Here is a 15,834-nt window from a genome sequence, read left to right as displayed (position 1 = left end):
GGGCAAAGGGTGGCTATAAGAGACCCCATAATAAGTAACAGCAGATATTGTCTCTGCCATCCTATTCCAGTTGTGCTGCCTCCAAACCCTTCTGGCTTTCTCCCCTTATGACATCATCTTTGGTGAAGCCTTCCATTTTCCACCAACCCATAAATGATCACAACAGATAGCTGGGTCAGCTAGCTAATCAAGGGCTACGACCAAAGAAGGATGGAGGTTTGAGACTCATCCTGGATCTCTCCCTTGTGAACTTGTTCATTCAGCAGGACAAGTTAAAGATGCTGACCCTGTGTGAGGACTTTCTGGCTCTAGGTCAGTGTCATCTTAAGGATTTTGGGCCCCAGGCAAGACTTATTTTAGGGGGCCCCTTTAGAGAACAAAATGTAATTTTATTATAAATTTCCCGGGAATATAAAACTGCATGATGCCAAACAATACTTAATTATATGTTACATTTTAACAGGATCCCAATACACAATTCATATAGTTCTTGCCCAGGAACCCAAAAATCCTTGGACGACACTGGGTAGAAAGACAAAAGTCAAATATAAAGAAAGTTCTCTTTCCGAGGTGGCCTCTTGGAAGATGGGGTCCTGGGCAATTGCACACTTTACCCTGCCTTAAAGTGTCTCTTCTCTGGGTGCAGGAGATCGATTCATGTCCCGGATTCTGCAGGGCACATACTTCCATCTTCCAATCTTTCCTTCCCAGAGATATTACCAGAAATTCACGGCGACATCCCAGCACTATCAGTTCACAGTTCCACCGTTCGGACTGAGAACTGCTCTACATGTCGTTACCAAAGTGCTGGTGGTTGCATCTGCTTCACTATAATAAATGCGAGTACCTCTGTATCCATACTTGGACAACTCGCTTTAGAAAGTAGAGCACCTCCAGTGAACAGTGATTTTTCTCCATGACTTGGCCTTTACTGTCAACGCTCAATAGTCTTCAGAGGGTATGTTTCTGACTTGAACCCATATCCTGGTTCTGAAGACCTTGCTTGCTTGACCTCATGTATCCTGTTGACACCAAATGGTGGATGAGGGCCCTTTAAAGGTGCCAAAGGTCATAGTGGCTTCAGCATACAGAGAGTTGTATCGCTCTGGTGCAGATCCTACACTCTTAATTTGGATATATACGGGTGGATAGGTTCCTCGAAACATTTGATGGGTTGTCCTTCCAGCCATCCTTAGGCTGAGGCTAGGGTGTTTACTGACACCTTCTCAGTGGCCTGGGATGCTCATCTATGCAACATGATGGCACAAAGCTTTTGAGCTGCCTCTAACCAGGAACAGCATAAAAAGCCCTCGAGCAACAGTCATTCCCTCTTGAACGTCAGGCATTTCTCTCTTCAATCTCGTGGAGCACCATTCAGATTCTGTTAAACAAAACCACTACTGTCCATAATATCAGCAGATTTTGCGGTGTGGTGTCATGGGAGCAAATTTACCCATGTAAGTGGGCACATTGACAGGGAATCTTCCCCTTAGCAGCTCATCTTACTGGCTCACTCATTATGTAAGGGTATTCTTGCAGCCGTCCTCAGTGGAGGACTATGAGTGGGAGCTGTACCCAGAAGTGAAGACAGTTATCTACAGATTGGGGTTTCTGTGTGTGAATGTCTTCACCAGTGTCCATGACAGTAAATATCCTCTTCTGTGCTATAGACAACACCTGTACCTGGTTTCCATGGAGTGCAACAACACATGGAGATTAATCGGTGCCAGCTAGAGGCCTATTGTCTTCCTGATGACGTAGCAGACATCGCCTTGGCCCCAAGAAGCCCACAGACATTGTCTTGGCCCCAAGAAGTCCACTTCTAAATCCATCTGAGGAGATTAAGAAACCAACCTTGTTCAGAAGTACAAGTTGGTGGAACTCTACCCTTTTAAATCTAGCCTCTCTGATATCTTGCAGTTTGTATTGTCTGTTGCACAGCAGGGCCTCGATGTGGTTGCTGGTAAGGATTATTTGATGCTCTGACTTTTTGTCTTCCTGATCTACCTTTCCTCCTTAGTGCACCACAGGTTGCCCTTTTGCTTAAAAGTCTGCTTGTTTTCCGTTACTCCGTTTATTGCACCTCAGTAGGATTTAAATATTGTTTTGAATTTCTTGATGGCATTCCCTCTTTGAGCCAATGCATAGTTGCCCGGTTTGACTTATTTTACCCTGAAGGTGGTTTTAATTCTGACAATAACTTGAGCACATACAGCTGGAACACACAAGACCCTCTTTGTTCGTTAACCTTTCACAGTTTTCTACTCAGACAAACTTGGTCCTTCACACCTGCCTATTCCTCTTACCCAAAGTGGTTTCTGCTTTTTGTATAGCTCAGTCCATCACTTTTCCATATTTCTTCCTTCCTCTACATCCAGCCAAGGAGCAGGAGAGGCTGCATTGACTGGACCTCAGTTATGAAATGTCCTACTTTATATAGTGCACTTGACAGGACAGGTGTATAATGAGCTCCTTTTCAGCTTCTCTTTAGCTCAGAGTGGCATGTTGGCGAATAAACACGTCATTTCTCATTGGGACTGCCTCTGGATCAAGCTCTGTTTCTTCCTGGCAGAGGAAGAGCCTCCAGTGGTCATTCATGCTCGTTCCACCAGGATCATCGCTGCTCCCCAGGCCTTTTCCAGAAGCGTCCAACTGACATACACATGCTGGGCAGCTACTTCGTCATTCTTGTCTACTTTTGCTGACACTACTCGCTCACACTTCAGGCACGCAGTGACAGGTACCTTCCCCAGCTGTGTTGCATGACTTACTTAGCCAGAACTAATCAGTCCCACCTCCCAAAGCAATATTGCTTTGGGACTCATTGATAAACTGATGGAAGATGTATCCATCAGAAGAAAAAATTACTTAACTTTGATCAGAATATTTCTGGTCAGTGCATAATCTTCCCACAGATTCCTCACCTCGCTCCTTCTTCCTCTTAGTGCTGTGATGAATAAGACCCCAAGCTATGCAAACATTTTATCTGCTGTATTTGTTGCTGTTTTCCCTCTCTCATCTTCTCACCATACCCGACGATAGGACTCGCAGCTAGCCCCAGTGTGCCTATTAGCGGCAATTACACTCCAGTATGGTCATGTCCGCAGAGGATGCGCGACTGAACCTACATTTCTGATGGATACATCTGCCAGTGGATCCCTCACCTTGTGACTATTCCCCTGCGTCAGCAACATTCGGAAATTCTTTTTGTAGCTTCGCGCAGACGTGGACGACGTCACAGAAGCACGGCATCGCGCGCCGCTCCTCTGACGTCACCGACTCCATAATAGGCACACGTCGGCGTGATGACATCAGTTCCCTTTTTTCCGCGTCATCGACGCTAACGTTTTTCGAGGGATCCTCTGTAGCTTTTATTGTAACTTTGTTACTGTTGTTGGTTTTCGTGTTTCCTGTATCGCTTTCTCCTGTCAAGCTGTCGTCGAAGAAGACCGGATTCAAGCCGTGTGGTGAAAGCGGGAAGATGATGTCGATCACGGACCCGCATGAAGATTGCGTTTGGTGCCTGAGCTCAGACCATGATGTCCAAGGGTGTCCATCTGTAAGAAGATGAATTCCAAGGCCCTTCGTGAGAGAGAGGCGAAGCTCCTGGTTGCCAAGATGAAGAGTAAAAAGGACAGGAAGAGCTTGAGGTCGCGATCGAGGCGGTCGAGGTCTCGTTCAAAGTCACCCTCGGATTCGTCATCGGGGCATGCTTCCAGGTCGACAAAAAAGAAGCACAAGAAGAGGAAGCATGGGTCTCGATATCATTCGGAGAAAGATTTGGACTCGAGGCCGAAGTCGCCAAGCAGGAAGCATCGGAAGGATGTTATATCTCCTTCTCCTACGGCTCTGCATCCGGAGGGTGAGGCCTCACCCATGGAGTCGCCGGAGCATTCACCGGCTCCGGTGTTGAATCCCTCTCCGGCGCTGTCTCGATCTCCAACTCAAGAGGAGGAAGAGGCTCCCCTGCCTGAGGGTTCGACCACTCCGGCTCACCAACCTGAAGGTGAGACGAATCCGGTGCCTCCTCGAGAGCAGCCTGTGGGTTCATATCCTCCTTTTCCGGGCCCAGGTCACGACCCTACACAGTTTTTAAACGCTATGTATGGTGTCTATACAAGAGCCATGTACCCCTCTGGAGCACCAGCTGGTCCCATGGGTCCGATGTCATTTAACCTGGGAGTGCCCCAGACTTATGCTCCGGCGCCGTTCATGCCATTTGTGCCGGCTCCGACTCCGCCTTGGCATTTCTCGGCGACGCCGATGCCTTCGGCGCCAGTTCCGGTCCGACCTCGAGTACAGCGGCCTGGTCCTCTGGGTCCGAGCTCGACGCCGGCTCTGGCTCCGTCTGAGTCGATTCCGGGTCCGCCGACGCTGTTCCCGAAGGAGAGGTCAAGATGTGAGGCTCAACGACTTCTTGAGGAACAAAGATACAGAGAAGTCGAGATAGAAGAGGGAGAGCTACAGGATACTGAGGATTTCTTTGATGACTTAAGAGAGGCTAGTGGATTGGAACTGTCTCCGGATTGGGAGTTAGCCTCTGTCTCAGATGCCCCTTCTAAAGATGTGGCTCCATATCATGCAGTCATCAAGAAGGCAGCGGATCTATTGAATTTAACTCTACCTACTGCAGAGTTCAAGTCGAATATTTTGACAGAAGTCCTCCACTCTCCATCTTCTGTTGTTGATCCCATGCTTCCTTTCAATGATGCTTTGACAGAGCCAATCTTAGAGGTGTAGAATAGACCTCTTACAGCTCCTGCTGTCTCTAAAGCTGTTGCAAGAAGATACAGGGTTGCTCCTGGAGACCTAGACTTTTCATCTTCGCATCCTTTGCCAGAGGGTGGTACAGGCAGCCTGCTCCATAAAATCTGCAGGTGCTTTCCCTCGGGTGCCTGGGGACAAGGAATCTAAAAAGCAGGACCAAGCTGCAAAGAAAGTCTTTTCTTCGGCGAGTATGGCTCTCAAATCAACAAATGCTACATGCCTCTTGGGGCGTTACATCCATGCTTTGATGGATTCTGTGAAACAACTAGCACCTAAGATTCCAGCGGAGGACAGAAAAAATGTTAATGAGGTGCTTGTTTGACACTCAGGCTGCTGCTCGGCAAGTCATCCAGAGTGGGTTGGACACAGCTGACTCGGTGGCGAGAGTCATGGGGTCTTCTATTGCCACCAGAAGAGCGGCCTGTTTGAAGTCCTCCGAATTCTCTGCGGATGTCCAGGCTGCCTTAATGGATCTACCATTTGATGGCTCGGGCCTTTTCGGGAAGAAGGCTGATGCTGCATTGGAGAGATTCAAAGACAGCAGAGCTACGGCCAGATCCTTGGGTTTGCAAACTAGAGGAACTGTGGGCAAAAGGTATAGGGGATTTGGGAGGTCCTCCTTTCGTCCCTACAAGCCTTCGCAACAGCAGCAAAATCCGCTGTATAAGTCATACAGGGGCAAACAAAGAACTCGTCCTTGAGGACGTCAAGCTTCCTCCTCCTGTTCCTCTCCTCACCCTCCTCCAACATCAGCAAAGCAGCCCTAGATCCGCCATTCCGGATCATGCGGGTCCTGTGGGGGGTCGGGTTACCTATTTTCTGCAAGATTGGGAATCGGTCACATTGGACCTTTGGGTTCTCAATCTCGTGGAGAATGGGTATGCTATTCCCTTTCGGGAGTTCCCTCCGAATTACCCTCCTTGCCAAGGGTTTTGCTCAGAGGTCCACTTGCTACTCCTGCAGGAAGAAGTCCTGGCGTTACTGAGAAAAGGTGCGATAGCGGTGGTTCCGGAGCAGGAGAGGGGACAGGGATGCTACTCCCGGTAATTCCTGATCCCCAAGAAGGATGGCAGACTTCGTCCAATCCTGGATCTCAGAGTCTTGAACCTCTTTCTGAAGCAGGAGAAGTTCAAGATGCTCACCCTTGCGCAGGTTCTTCAAGCGCTGCTGGAAGAAGACTGGTTGGTGTCGATCGACTTGCAGGATGCATATTTCCACCTCCCAATCCTGAAGTCGCATAGGAAGTATCTCTATTTTACAGTAGGATCGCAGCATTACCAGCTTGCGGTCCTTCCGTTTGGTCTTACTACTGAGCCTCGAGTCTTCACCAAGGTGATAGCTGTGGTGGCGGCACATCTCAGAAGATCAGGGATACCAGTTTTCCCTTATCTGGACGATTGGCTCATCAAGGTAGAATCCCCAGAGAAGGTGCTCCATCATCTGCAAGTCACAACTCAGTTGTTGTTCAGATTGGGTTTTTCGATAAATGTACCCAAATCTCACCTGGTGCCCTCCCTGCGCAATCTGTTCATTGGTGCTGTACTGAATACAACTGTGTGTCGGGCATTCCCTCCTCCTCAAAGGATTCGCTACATACAGGAAATGATTCCTTTATTTTACAATGGAGCGGTCGTTCCAGTCCTGAAGGTCCTCCGTCTGCTCTGTCTGATGGCTTCCTGCATTCTGTTGGTCAACCATGCACGCTGGCACATGAGGGCACTACAGTGGTGCCTCCGCAGGCAGTGATATCAGCACAACGAAGATCTCAGGGAGTCAGTGAGGATCTCCGGAGAATCTGCAGCGGATCTGTCTTGGTGGAGTGTGGAGGGCAATCTGTCTCAGGAAAAGCCCTTCCATCTTCCTCCATCAGTTGCCACAGTAATAACGGATGCATCCACTCTAGGGTGGGGTGCTCATCTGGGGGATCTGGAGATCAAGGGTCTTTGGTCTCCGGAGGAAAGGTTACTTCACATCAACCTTTTAGAGTTGCGGGCGATACGTCTGGCGCTCAAGGCCTTCCTCCCTTCCCTTCGCGGTCAGTCGGTTCAAGTCCTGACGGACAACACTACCGTGATGTGGTATGTCAACAAGCAGGGAGGAGTGGGGTCGCAGTGTCTCTGCAGAGAGGCTCTGCATCTCCGGTCCTGGGTTTAGGACCATCAGATTTGTCTGATGGCAAATCATCTGGCCGGAGTTCTGAACATATGTGCAGACAGTCTCAGTCGCAGTTTTCGGCCGACCACGAGTGGAGGCTTCATCCGGAGGTAGTTAATCCCGTCTTGGGGGAGTCCTCGGGTGGACCTGTTCGCCACTCTCGAACTCTCACTGCCCGTTATTCTGCAGTCTCCGGTATCCGATGCAGGGAGCTTTGGGGGACGCATTTCAGTTGAGTTGGGACTCACATCTCCTTTATGCGTTTCCTCCCATACCCTTGATTCCTCGGGTTCTGAGGAAGGTCCGCCAAGACCGGGCCCAAGTCATATTGATCGCCCCGGATTCGCCAAGAAGGGTGTGGTACACAGATCTTCTCCACCTCTCCTCGTGCCCGCCGCTCCGTCTCCCTCTCAGGGCAGATCTCTCTCTCTCTCAGATGGAGGGGCAGGTTCTACACCCCCACCCCCATACCTTACACCTTCATGCCTGGAGATTGAACGGGGCAACCTGAATTCTTTTTCTCTCCCACATGATGTGGTAGATATAATTTTATCGGCCAGGCGTGATTCCACCAAGTCTATCTACTCTTTTAGATGGTCTAAATTTGTCTCTTGGTGTGGGGAGAAGTCCATTGACCCTTTGAAGGCTTGATTGTATGACATTCTTCAGTTTGCACTTTCTTTGGCTCAGCAAGGGTTTGCTGTAGCTATGGTCAAAGGTTATCTTTCGGCCTTGTCGGCATTTCTCTGTCTCCCGGAACAGCCGTCCTTATTTAAATCTATTGTTTTAAGGTTTCTTAGGGGCCTTACAAATACATTTCCTCCTACTCCTTTTATTGTGCCTCAATGGGACTTGAATCTTGTGCTCACTTTCTTGATGGGTTCACCTTTTGAACCTTTGCACAAGTGTCCCTTGAGACTGTTATCTTTTAAAACGGTCTTCCTGATTGCAATTACCTCGGCAAGGAGGGTAAGTGAGCTTCAAGCTCTTAGTTCAAAGCCCCCATTCTTGACCATTCATGCTGAACGAATGGTTCTCAGGACCAGGGCTGCTTTTCTGCCTAAGGTGGTAACTCCATTCCATCTGGGGCAGTCCATTACCCTTCCTACCTTCTATCCTCCCCATCACCCTTCCAAGGAGGAGGAGAGACTTCACCGCTTGGACCCGAAGAGGGTGGTGAGCTTCTACCTGGACAGAACCAGGGAGTTCAGAGTGGATGACCTGCTCTTTGTTGGTTTTGTTGGAGCCAGAAGAGGCAAGGCGGTGCACAAGCGCATGCTGTCAAGATGGATTGTCTTGTGTATCAAGATATGCTACTCTCTGGCGGGTAAGGAGCCTCCTGAAGGTTTAAGAGTTCATTCTACTAGAGCAAGGTCTGCTACATCTACTTTGTCTATGGGTGTACCTGTAGAGGACATTTGTAGAGCTGCGACTTGGGCTTCCCTCCACACTTTCTCAAAGCATTACTGCTTAGATTCAGCAGTGAGGAGGGACGGCCACTTTGCGCATTCTGTCCTCCAGGATTTTCTGGTATAGGAGAGTGGACACCCTCCTCCCGGAGTGGGGACTGCTGTGGGACTCTATTCACAAGGTGAGGAATCCACTGGCAGATGTATCCATCAGAAGAACAAGTTACTTACCTTCGGTAACGCTTTTTCTGGTGGATACAGTATCTGCCTGTGGATTCCTCACTGACCCACCCGCCTCCCCGTTGTCCACTCTTCTATACTTGATTTAGTGTAATGTAAATATTTTATTGTCAAGAGAAATGTGTTATTATTGCTTTCCTGCATTGACTACACACTGTGTGTGTTATTTTGATTATTTGGTACTGTGTACATTGTGTGTATATCTACTTTTGTTGATCCGTCCGTGTGCCTCGAAGGCGGAAAAAGGGCGGAACTGATGACATCACGCCGACGTGGGCCTATTATGGAGTCGGTGACGTCAGCGGAGCCGCGCGCGATGCCGTGCTTCTGTGACGTCGTCCACGGCGGCGAGAAACTACAAAAAGAATTTCCGAATGTTGCTGACGCAGGGGGATATTCACAAGGTGAGGAATTCACAGGCAGATACTGTATCCACCAGAAAAAGCGTTACTGAAGGTAAGTAACTTGTTCGATGCAACACCAGGCAGGACTAAACAAAAAGCGGTGAGGAATCTGCAGGAAGATTATGTATCCACCAGAAATATCATAACCAAATATGAGTAACCCTTTCTTTTGGTCTTTTCTGCTTTGTTCTCCTCACCCCTTCAAAATAAAATTGTTCATATGTTTTTTAATTTATTTCATTGGGTATTTTGTATAGCGCCAAGGCTACTTCATGTTAGATTCTATGGCACCTTGTCTCGTGTTCTCAGATGTGCAGGGAGGGCGGGCTATTCTTCCTTCATTCTTCCGGTCATAATCTATATATTTTTTAAATAGAGCTGCTTTATTTCACACTTCCCCTGCATGCAATTGCTTTAAATACCTGATAGTATTATCAGCCAGTGTAAAGATACTCAGTTTACTCACCTCTGAAGTCTGGGATTCAAATTCACAACCTCTAGATACCTCCTGAAGCATTCAACTCCTGGCATATTTGCTATTCTTGCGCAATCGCAATGTAAACAGGTTTCCTTGCAGTGTTCCATTAGAGCTGCCAAAATGTGCTCACTGCTCTCAACACTTCTGCAGCGGTTCCAATTTTGACTATCTCAAACTGAGCGTTGTCTGATTTCCATACCTTTGCCAAACACTGTTTTCTGGACTCTGCTTCTCGAGAGGAACCTGTATTTGGCCCTGCGTTGTCTGAACATTTCTTGATCTATGGGTTGATTTTCATTTTTCCCTCGTGCCTTAATTCGTACGTTTGCAGTATGGTGGTAGTCTTTCGAAAGATAAAACCTTCGTAACGATTAGTAGCCATTACCTTTGCTGACAGGTACTACTACTACTTGCCAGATTCTTATTTACCCTTCCACCCTCCCTGTTACGCAAGCAGTACTTATGTCTACGTTGTAACCATTGCTCTGGATGGTCCTCTTTTCCTTTGTCATAGGGATATCAGGCAAGGCAGTTTTTTCTATTTATTTATTGTTAGTTTTGAAATTTGATTTATATATATATGTCTTATTGGCCCACCCTTCTTTTTTCTCTGCACAATCTCCCAAAATATGGTCAGCTGCAATTCAAGCCCCTCTTTTTCAAGTGGACTGCCGATCCAAGCCACCTGTAGTAGACACTTGGCGGAATAAGACATATTTGCAATATAATGGGCGCAACTATTTGTCAATTGGGTATTGCAATAGAACACAAATGTTAGCAGGAAGTAGCATTCAGTGTTTTACAGTTATGAGCCATCTACAGATACGAATTAGAGAAAGAAATGGGTGGTGCACTGCGAGGGTATATGAAAGTTAATGAAAGTTACTTAGTTTTGGGTGCTCTCATGGGTGGAGTTTCCGTCAAAACGCCGGTGAGATATGAAAAAAGGTTGTGTATGCATAAATATGCAAATACATCCCCAAGTGAGGCACACCTTTGATTGTCATGAAATGAGTTCAAAAGGTAGTGATTGAAAAGTTATTTATTTTTTTCTGAAATCTTCATATGAATATATTCGATGATATTAACTGCATATCATTCCATGATATGGTAATCCATTAATGGTAGAAAAATGAACGCGAACTTCTGCAATGCATTTCGGGCAGAGCCCTTTGTCACGGAGTGCTGAAAGGAAGAGGGATCAGAATGAGGGTCAAGGTCAAGAAATGAGCAAGAAAGCTAAATTGGGGTGCGCGAGATTACAAGATTAACGTGCCGATCAACGGGAGTGAGTTCTATCCGTGTTTGTGAGGAAGTTGACAAACCTAAAAAAATGAAGCCGGTGGAAGTGAACAGGGGTGTAGTGATCCACATGAGAGGATGAAAATAAAGAAAACGATAGAAAGTGAACGGGGATTAAATCACGGTAAAATGCCAAAAGGGTGGTCAGAGGATAGAGAAAGGCTTACTTCGTGTCAGCGGTAGCGAGGCGCGCTACTCCAGGAATGCGAAAAACATCCATAGCGTGAGCTGCGGTGGCTACATGGGTAAAAGGGACGTGGTTGGCGAAACTGACGAGGGACTAGGGGACTCGGGTTGGAGCAAAAAGAGGGGCCATGTTTCACACTGTTGATTTTTCCATGCTTTACCCTCATGCACCTGTCACGCATTTACACCCTTTCACACTTCAGTCCAGATTCTTTTTCCTGACCTCACCCCGTTCCAACATGGCCCCTCTTTTTGCTCCAACCCGAGTCCCCTAGTCCCTCGTTAGTTTCGCCAACCACGTCCCTTTTACCCATGTAGTCACCGCAGCTCACGCTATGGATGTTTTTCGCATTCCTGGAGTAGCGCGCCTCGCTACCGCTGACACGAAGTAAGCCTTTCTCTATCCTCTGACCACCCTTTTGGCATTTTACCGTGATTTAATTCCCGTTCACTTTCTATCGTTTTCTTTATTTTCATCCGCTCATGTGGATCACTACACCCCTGTTCACTTCCACCGGCTTCATTTTTTAGGTTTGTCAACTTCCTCACAAACACGGATAGAACTCACTCCCGTTGATCGGCACGTTAATCTTGTAATCTCGCGCACTCCAATTTAGCTTTCTTGCTCATTTCTTGACCTTGACCCTCATTCTGATCCCTCTTCCTTTCAGCACTCCGTGGCAAAGGGCTCTGCCCGAAATGCATTGGAGAAGTTCGCGTTCATTTTTCTACCATTAATGGATTACCATATCATGGAATGATATGCAGTTAATATCATCGAATATATTCATATGAAGATTTCAGAAAAAAATAAATAACTTTTGAATCACTACCTTTTGAACTCATTTCATGACAATCAAAGGTGTGCCTCACTTGCGGATGTATTTGCATATTTATGCATACACAACCTTTTTCCCATCTACAGATACGACATAGAAGCCCTTGTGCGCTGAATTTGAATTTCCGTGACCTGTTTCCAATAGGACAAATGCTTCCGTAATGTGGTTTTGTATGTGCAGATGTGCTACCTGTGAAAACTCTAATTTGTGATTAAATTAAAGAAAACCAATAAAGATATTTAAACAACCACAAACAAAATGGAGATAGCGGACAAATCTGGCATCAGAGACACGAGGATCATCTTAGTGGGGCATGCCGCCTTCCCCGACCACACTGTTCTTTGAGGGGAGTTGCATAAGGCCCCCTTCTGAGTCACTGAACTTATGCAAATCTTGTCTGTGCATTAAATGCATTTCTGCAGTTAGTTAATTTGCTATTTGATGAGTATCCATTCAAAATCAGAAAGGTAAACAATGGCTTATCTTTCACCCTGGTGTTTGTTTTGTTTTACTAGAAACTCACTAAGTTTGATAAAATCTTCACATAGCTCGTATTTGACATTTTATTGCGTTCATCAAGAAATTGATATATCTGCACCAGCATTCTGGCTTTTAGGCCTAGGAATAACCCCAAAAGCCTCATTAAAAGTGTGATTTTTATTTTGAATATCTCTCATGTTAGATTTGCCTCCTGCTTTTCAATGCACTCCTTGGAGTCTAAACCCTAAGCAATTGCTTTAATCGTGCGGGTGGTTACTGATGGGGGGCACCGCAACTTATATTTGGAGACCAGAACTTATTTTTCATCATCAGACTTTGACCCAGAAGAGACAAAAGCAGAAAACAAAATAAGGAGGAAGAGAAAAATAGGAAGACCACGGCAGGGACAGAAAACATGAATGAAAAAAAACTTGCAAATGTAAGATAAAGAGAAGTTAAATGTAGGGTAGTTGAAGAAAGAGGCATGCTTTGGAACCAACAGTGGACAACCTTGGTATTCTGAACCCCCCAGGAAAAACTGAGTCCCAGCTCTTATTTTTATACTCATCAAGCAACTATCCCAAAGAGCTTTTGTGCACATTAGGTGGATTGCAGTTTGACTTTGTTTTAAATTGCAGGCTTAGTATCTGTTATGTTATTCTGCTTTTCAGATCGATTCTTTCGAAGGATGGCATTCTGTACGTAAAACTGCGAGCTGGTCAACTGTCCTACAAAGAAGACCCGAAGGGCTGGCGCAGCCTCCTGACCCAGACTGTTACACACAGAAACTCAGAGGCACAAGCTTTCAAGGTATTAATTATTGGGTGCTGCAGCTGAACTAATGGGTTTGGTCACAACCAGCTTCCCACGCCTAAACAGGCAGAGTAAATACAAACCCGTGTTTAACAAATAAAACCCAGCAGTTCTCAGAAATGGCACGCATAAATATTTGACATGATGACAAATATTGTCCACAGCTACTGTAGTTCTGGTAGGCATCCAAACTAAGGTAGGCATTACTTATATTACCTGGCCTCCACCATTTACTACCACTGGGCACATCACTCGACGCAAACCCTCACCGCCTCTGCACCTGTCCTCACAAAACATTCAGCAGCTCACAATTAGATAGAACAGTGTACGTGAACACATCACACCATCTCATGACAACACACATCACAAGATGCCACACCACATTACTTCCTTTTTCCACATCACACCTCAGTATATGGTGAAGAAAGCGTAATTGCTTTTGCATCGAAAGATTTACGAGGGTGAAGAGCCACTATTTGGTCATTAACAAAGGGACATTATCTTGATGGGGTATTTGGGCATATGGTGTGTGGTATAAAAGTTTGAGTTGACATCAAACTTTATCATAAATCTTTGGTAGATACTTGTACTACGGTGTGTGATTAACGCAACACTGCCTATTGCAAAATGATTGCACTGGTTACAAGAGTATGAACTTTCCCAGGATACAAAAAGTGAAAACAGATTATTTATCTCGGTTGCCTTTGGATACTAACAAAGTTATTGTGGATTAAGAGTGGGTTGTAGCAGACGTGGAAATGAGTTGTAAGGGTGTCATTTGTGAAGAGGAATAGTTGAACAAGATTGAATAGAATGGTGGATTGAAGGAAGTGAAGAAATGTATTTAGGAAGGTTACCAAGAGTTATGCATAAGGATTATGTTACTGGAAGGAGTTGGTTTGGGCAAAATTCTCAGAATTTTAGGGGTGTGATATGCTTATACAATAAGCTAGAGGCGCATGTTTTACATGACCTAGACTATTGGAAATGTTATATGAGGGGCATGGTGGAATGTCATTAAAGAAAAGAAAGGACAGGATAGGTTTATCGTGGGCCTCATGAAAGTGAGAGAATTGTGAGCACTTAGGTCTCGCACATCATTCTGAAGTTTCAGGCCTCCACAAAAGGCTCTTTCAATATTAATTTGGTACTGACCCCGTCTCTTGTCAACCAATAAGCCTTGTTTTTCTGTTGGTCATTGTGTCCAGGAACTAGGCCCCATTACATCTGGCCTACTGGTAGTCATAACAGTAGAGTCCCAATACCTATTGAGATTTAGAAAGAGGTTGTGATGTCTCATCTGCTAGCTCTCTATTTTGGAGCAGCAGCACACATTCTTGAATGACAGCCCACAACCCCCCCCATCTTCAGCTAGGTTTTGACATTCCGAACTTTAACTTTCTAAACTTCTGGGGTCCCTTACTCAGGGTTCAACTCACCCTGCTGGCATTCTTAGTCTTTGGTGCTGAGAATGCCCCACTTCTAATGGAGATTTTCAGTTGTGCCACATTTCAGAGCCTCTCCTCTTTTCTTAGATTATTCTTCAGATCATCAAATAAGCTTCTGTAAGGGAATTCAGAAAACCCTTCTTTTTCTTTGTTTGACACAGTTGTTTCTTCTATTCGTGTCTTGACAAAAAGGGATCAGTGTGTTTTGTGTTTCATCAGAATATGTGGTTACCTTTTGCCAGAGCTCGGCCTTATTCGGTTGAAGGCAATACAATAAGTGATAAACTCCTATTTCTCCTCTGTTGAGCTCTTCTTTTGGGGCTCGCTTTTACAAAATAGTTTTTAGGTCTCGGCCTGATCCAGCGCATGCGCTGGTCTGGCTGAGACATTTAGTAGCTGCTTTGAAAAGTGCTACTTTCCCGGCGACCAGCTTACTATCACGCGCACAAGAGCTCGCAATCATGCGCGTAATAGCAAGCTGGTTGCCGGCAAGGTAGCACTTGCAGTGATGTGCGTGCGCACCACTCGCGTCACCACTCGAGTATTTTTTTATTTTCGCAGCCGCGCGGCTTTACTTTTATAGCCGCGCAGCCAATGCTTGTTCTACATCCAGTCAGTGGTTTGGAAGACAAGGCAGGCTTACCTCTTGGGGCTCTTACAAATGCAGTCCTTCGACTGAATCACACTTCCCCATAAACTCTGTTTGTTTTGCAGCTGTCCCACGGGGTTCTCTTAAGCTTCCTCATGGGTGTTTTTTAAGATTAATATTCCAGATGGTATTTATTTGTTATATTTTCTTACTCAAACCTATTTTGCACTAGCCCCTGTAAAATTGTTCCTCCAGCAAGGATTGCAGTGGTACCTGTTCCTCGTCTGAAACGTACTTCTCTGTTCAGTGTAGTGTATGGGTGCACAGATGGCCTTCAGCTACAGAGCTTGCATCTTCCTATGAGCCATTTCCACGTCTGACGCCTGGTCTCGGGCCATCACCTCTCGGCAGTCCTGGTGGGTTATCCCTTTAGTCTAAGGTTCTGGTTCAGCTTGACTTCAGCGAGCACATTCTACCAACACTAATTCTGAAAAGCTATTCAGGTGCTGGAAAGATCTTCTGTTCTCTGAAGTTGCAGGGGGCTCTCGATTCTGCATGGATCGTAGCAGAGCGTTCAGGCACTCCCTGTGCATGAGTAACTGGAGTCCTCCATGCATGGAGCCTCTTCTGTGTCCGAAGTGCTGCATCAATCAGGGGAGTTCCTCCTTTGTAGACATGCAAACAAGGCAACGCCGGCGGCCTTTGTTTCATGCGCCTTGAATATA

The 15,834-nt window shown here is 46.2% G+C and overlaps 1 protein-coding gene across 1 annotated transcript in view; it reads left to right on the top strand.

Moving 5' to 3' along the window:
• Nucleotides 1–15,834, top strand: part of ANAPC1 (anaphase promoting complex subunit 1) — an 815,950-nt gene that overhangs the window by 647,848 nt on the left and 152,268 nt on the right. The window contains exon 42 of the mRNA XM_078648767.1: nt 12,931–13,069. Within this exon, the coding sequence (XP_078504893.1) occupies nt 12,931–13,069 (139 nt within the window). The remainder of the gene's footprint in view (nt 1–12,930; nt 13,070–15,834) is intronic.

This window comes from Lissotriton helveticus, chromosome 6 (assembly GCF_964261635.1).
Source record: "Lissotriton helveticus chromosome 6, aLisHel1.1, whole genome shotgun sequence".
Classification (NCBI taxonomy): Eukaryota; Metazoa; Chordata; class Amphibia; order Caudata; family Salamandridae; genus Lissotriton; species Lissotriton helveticus.
Note: the sequence above shows the minus strand (reverse complement) of the source record. Positions and strands in the feature narration are given on the sequence as shown.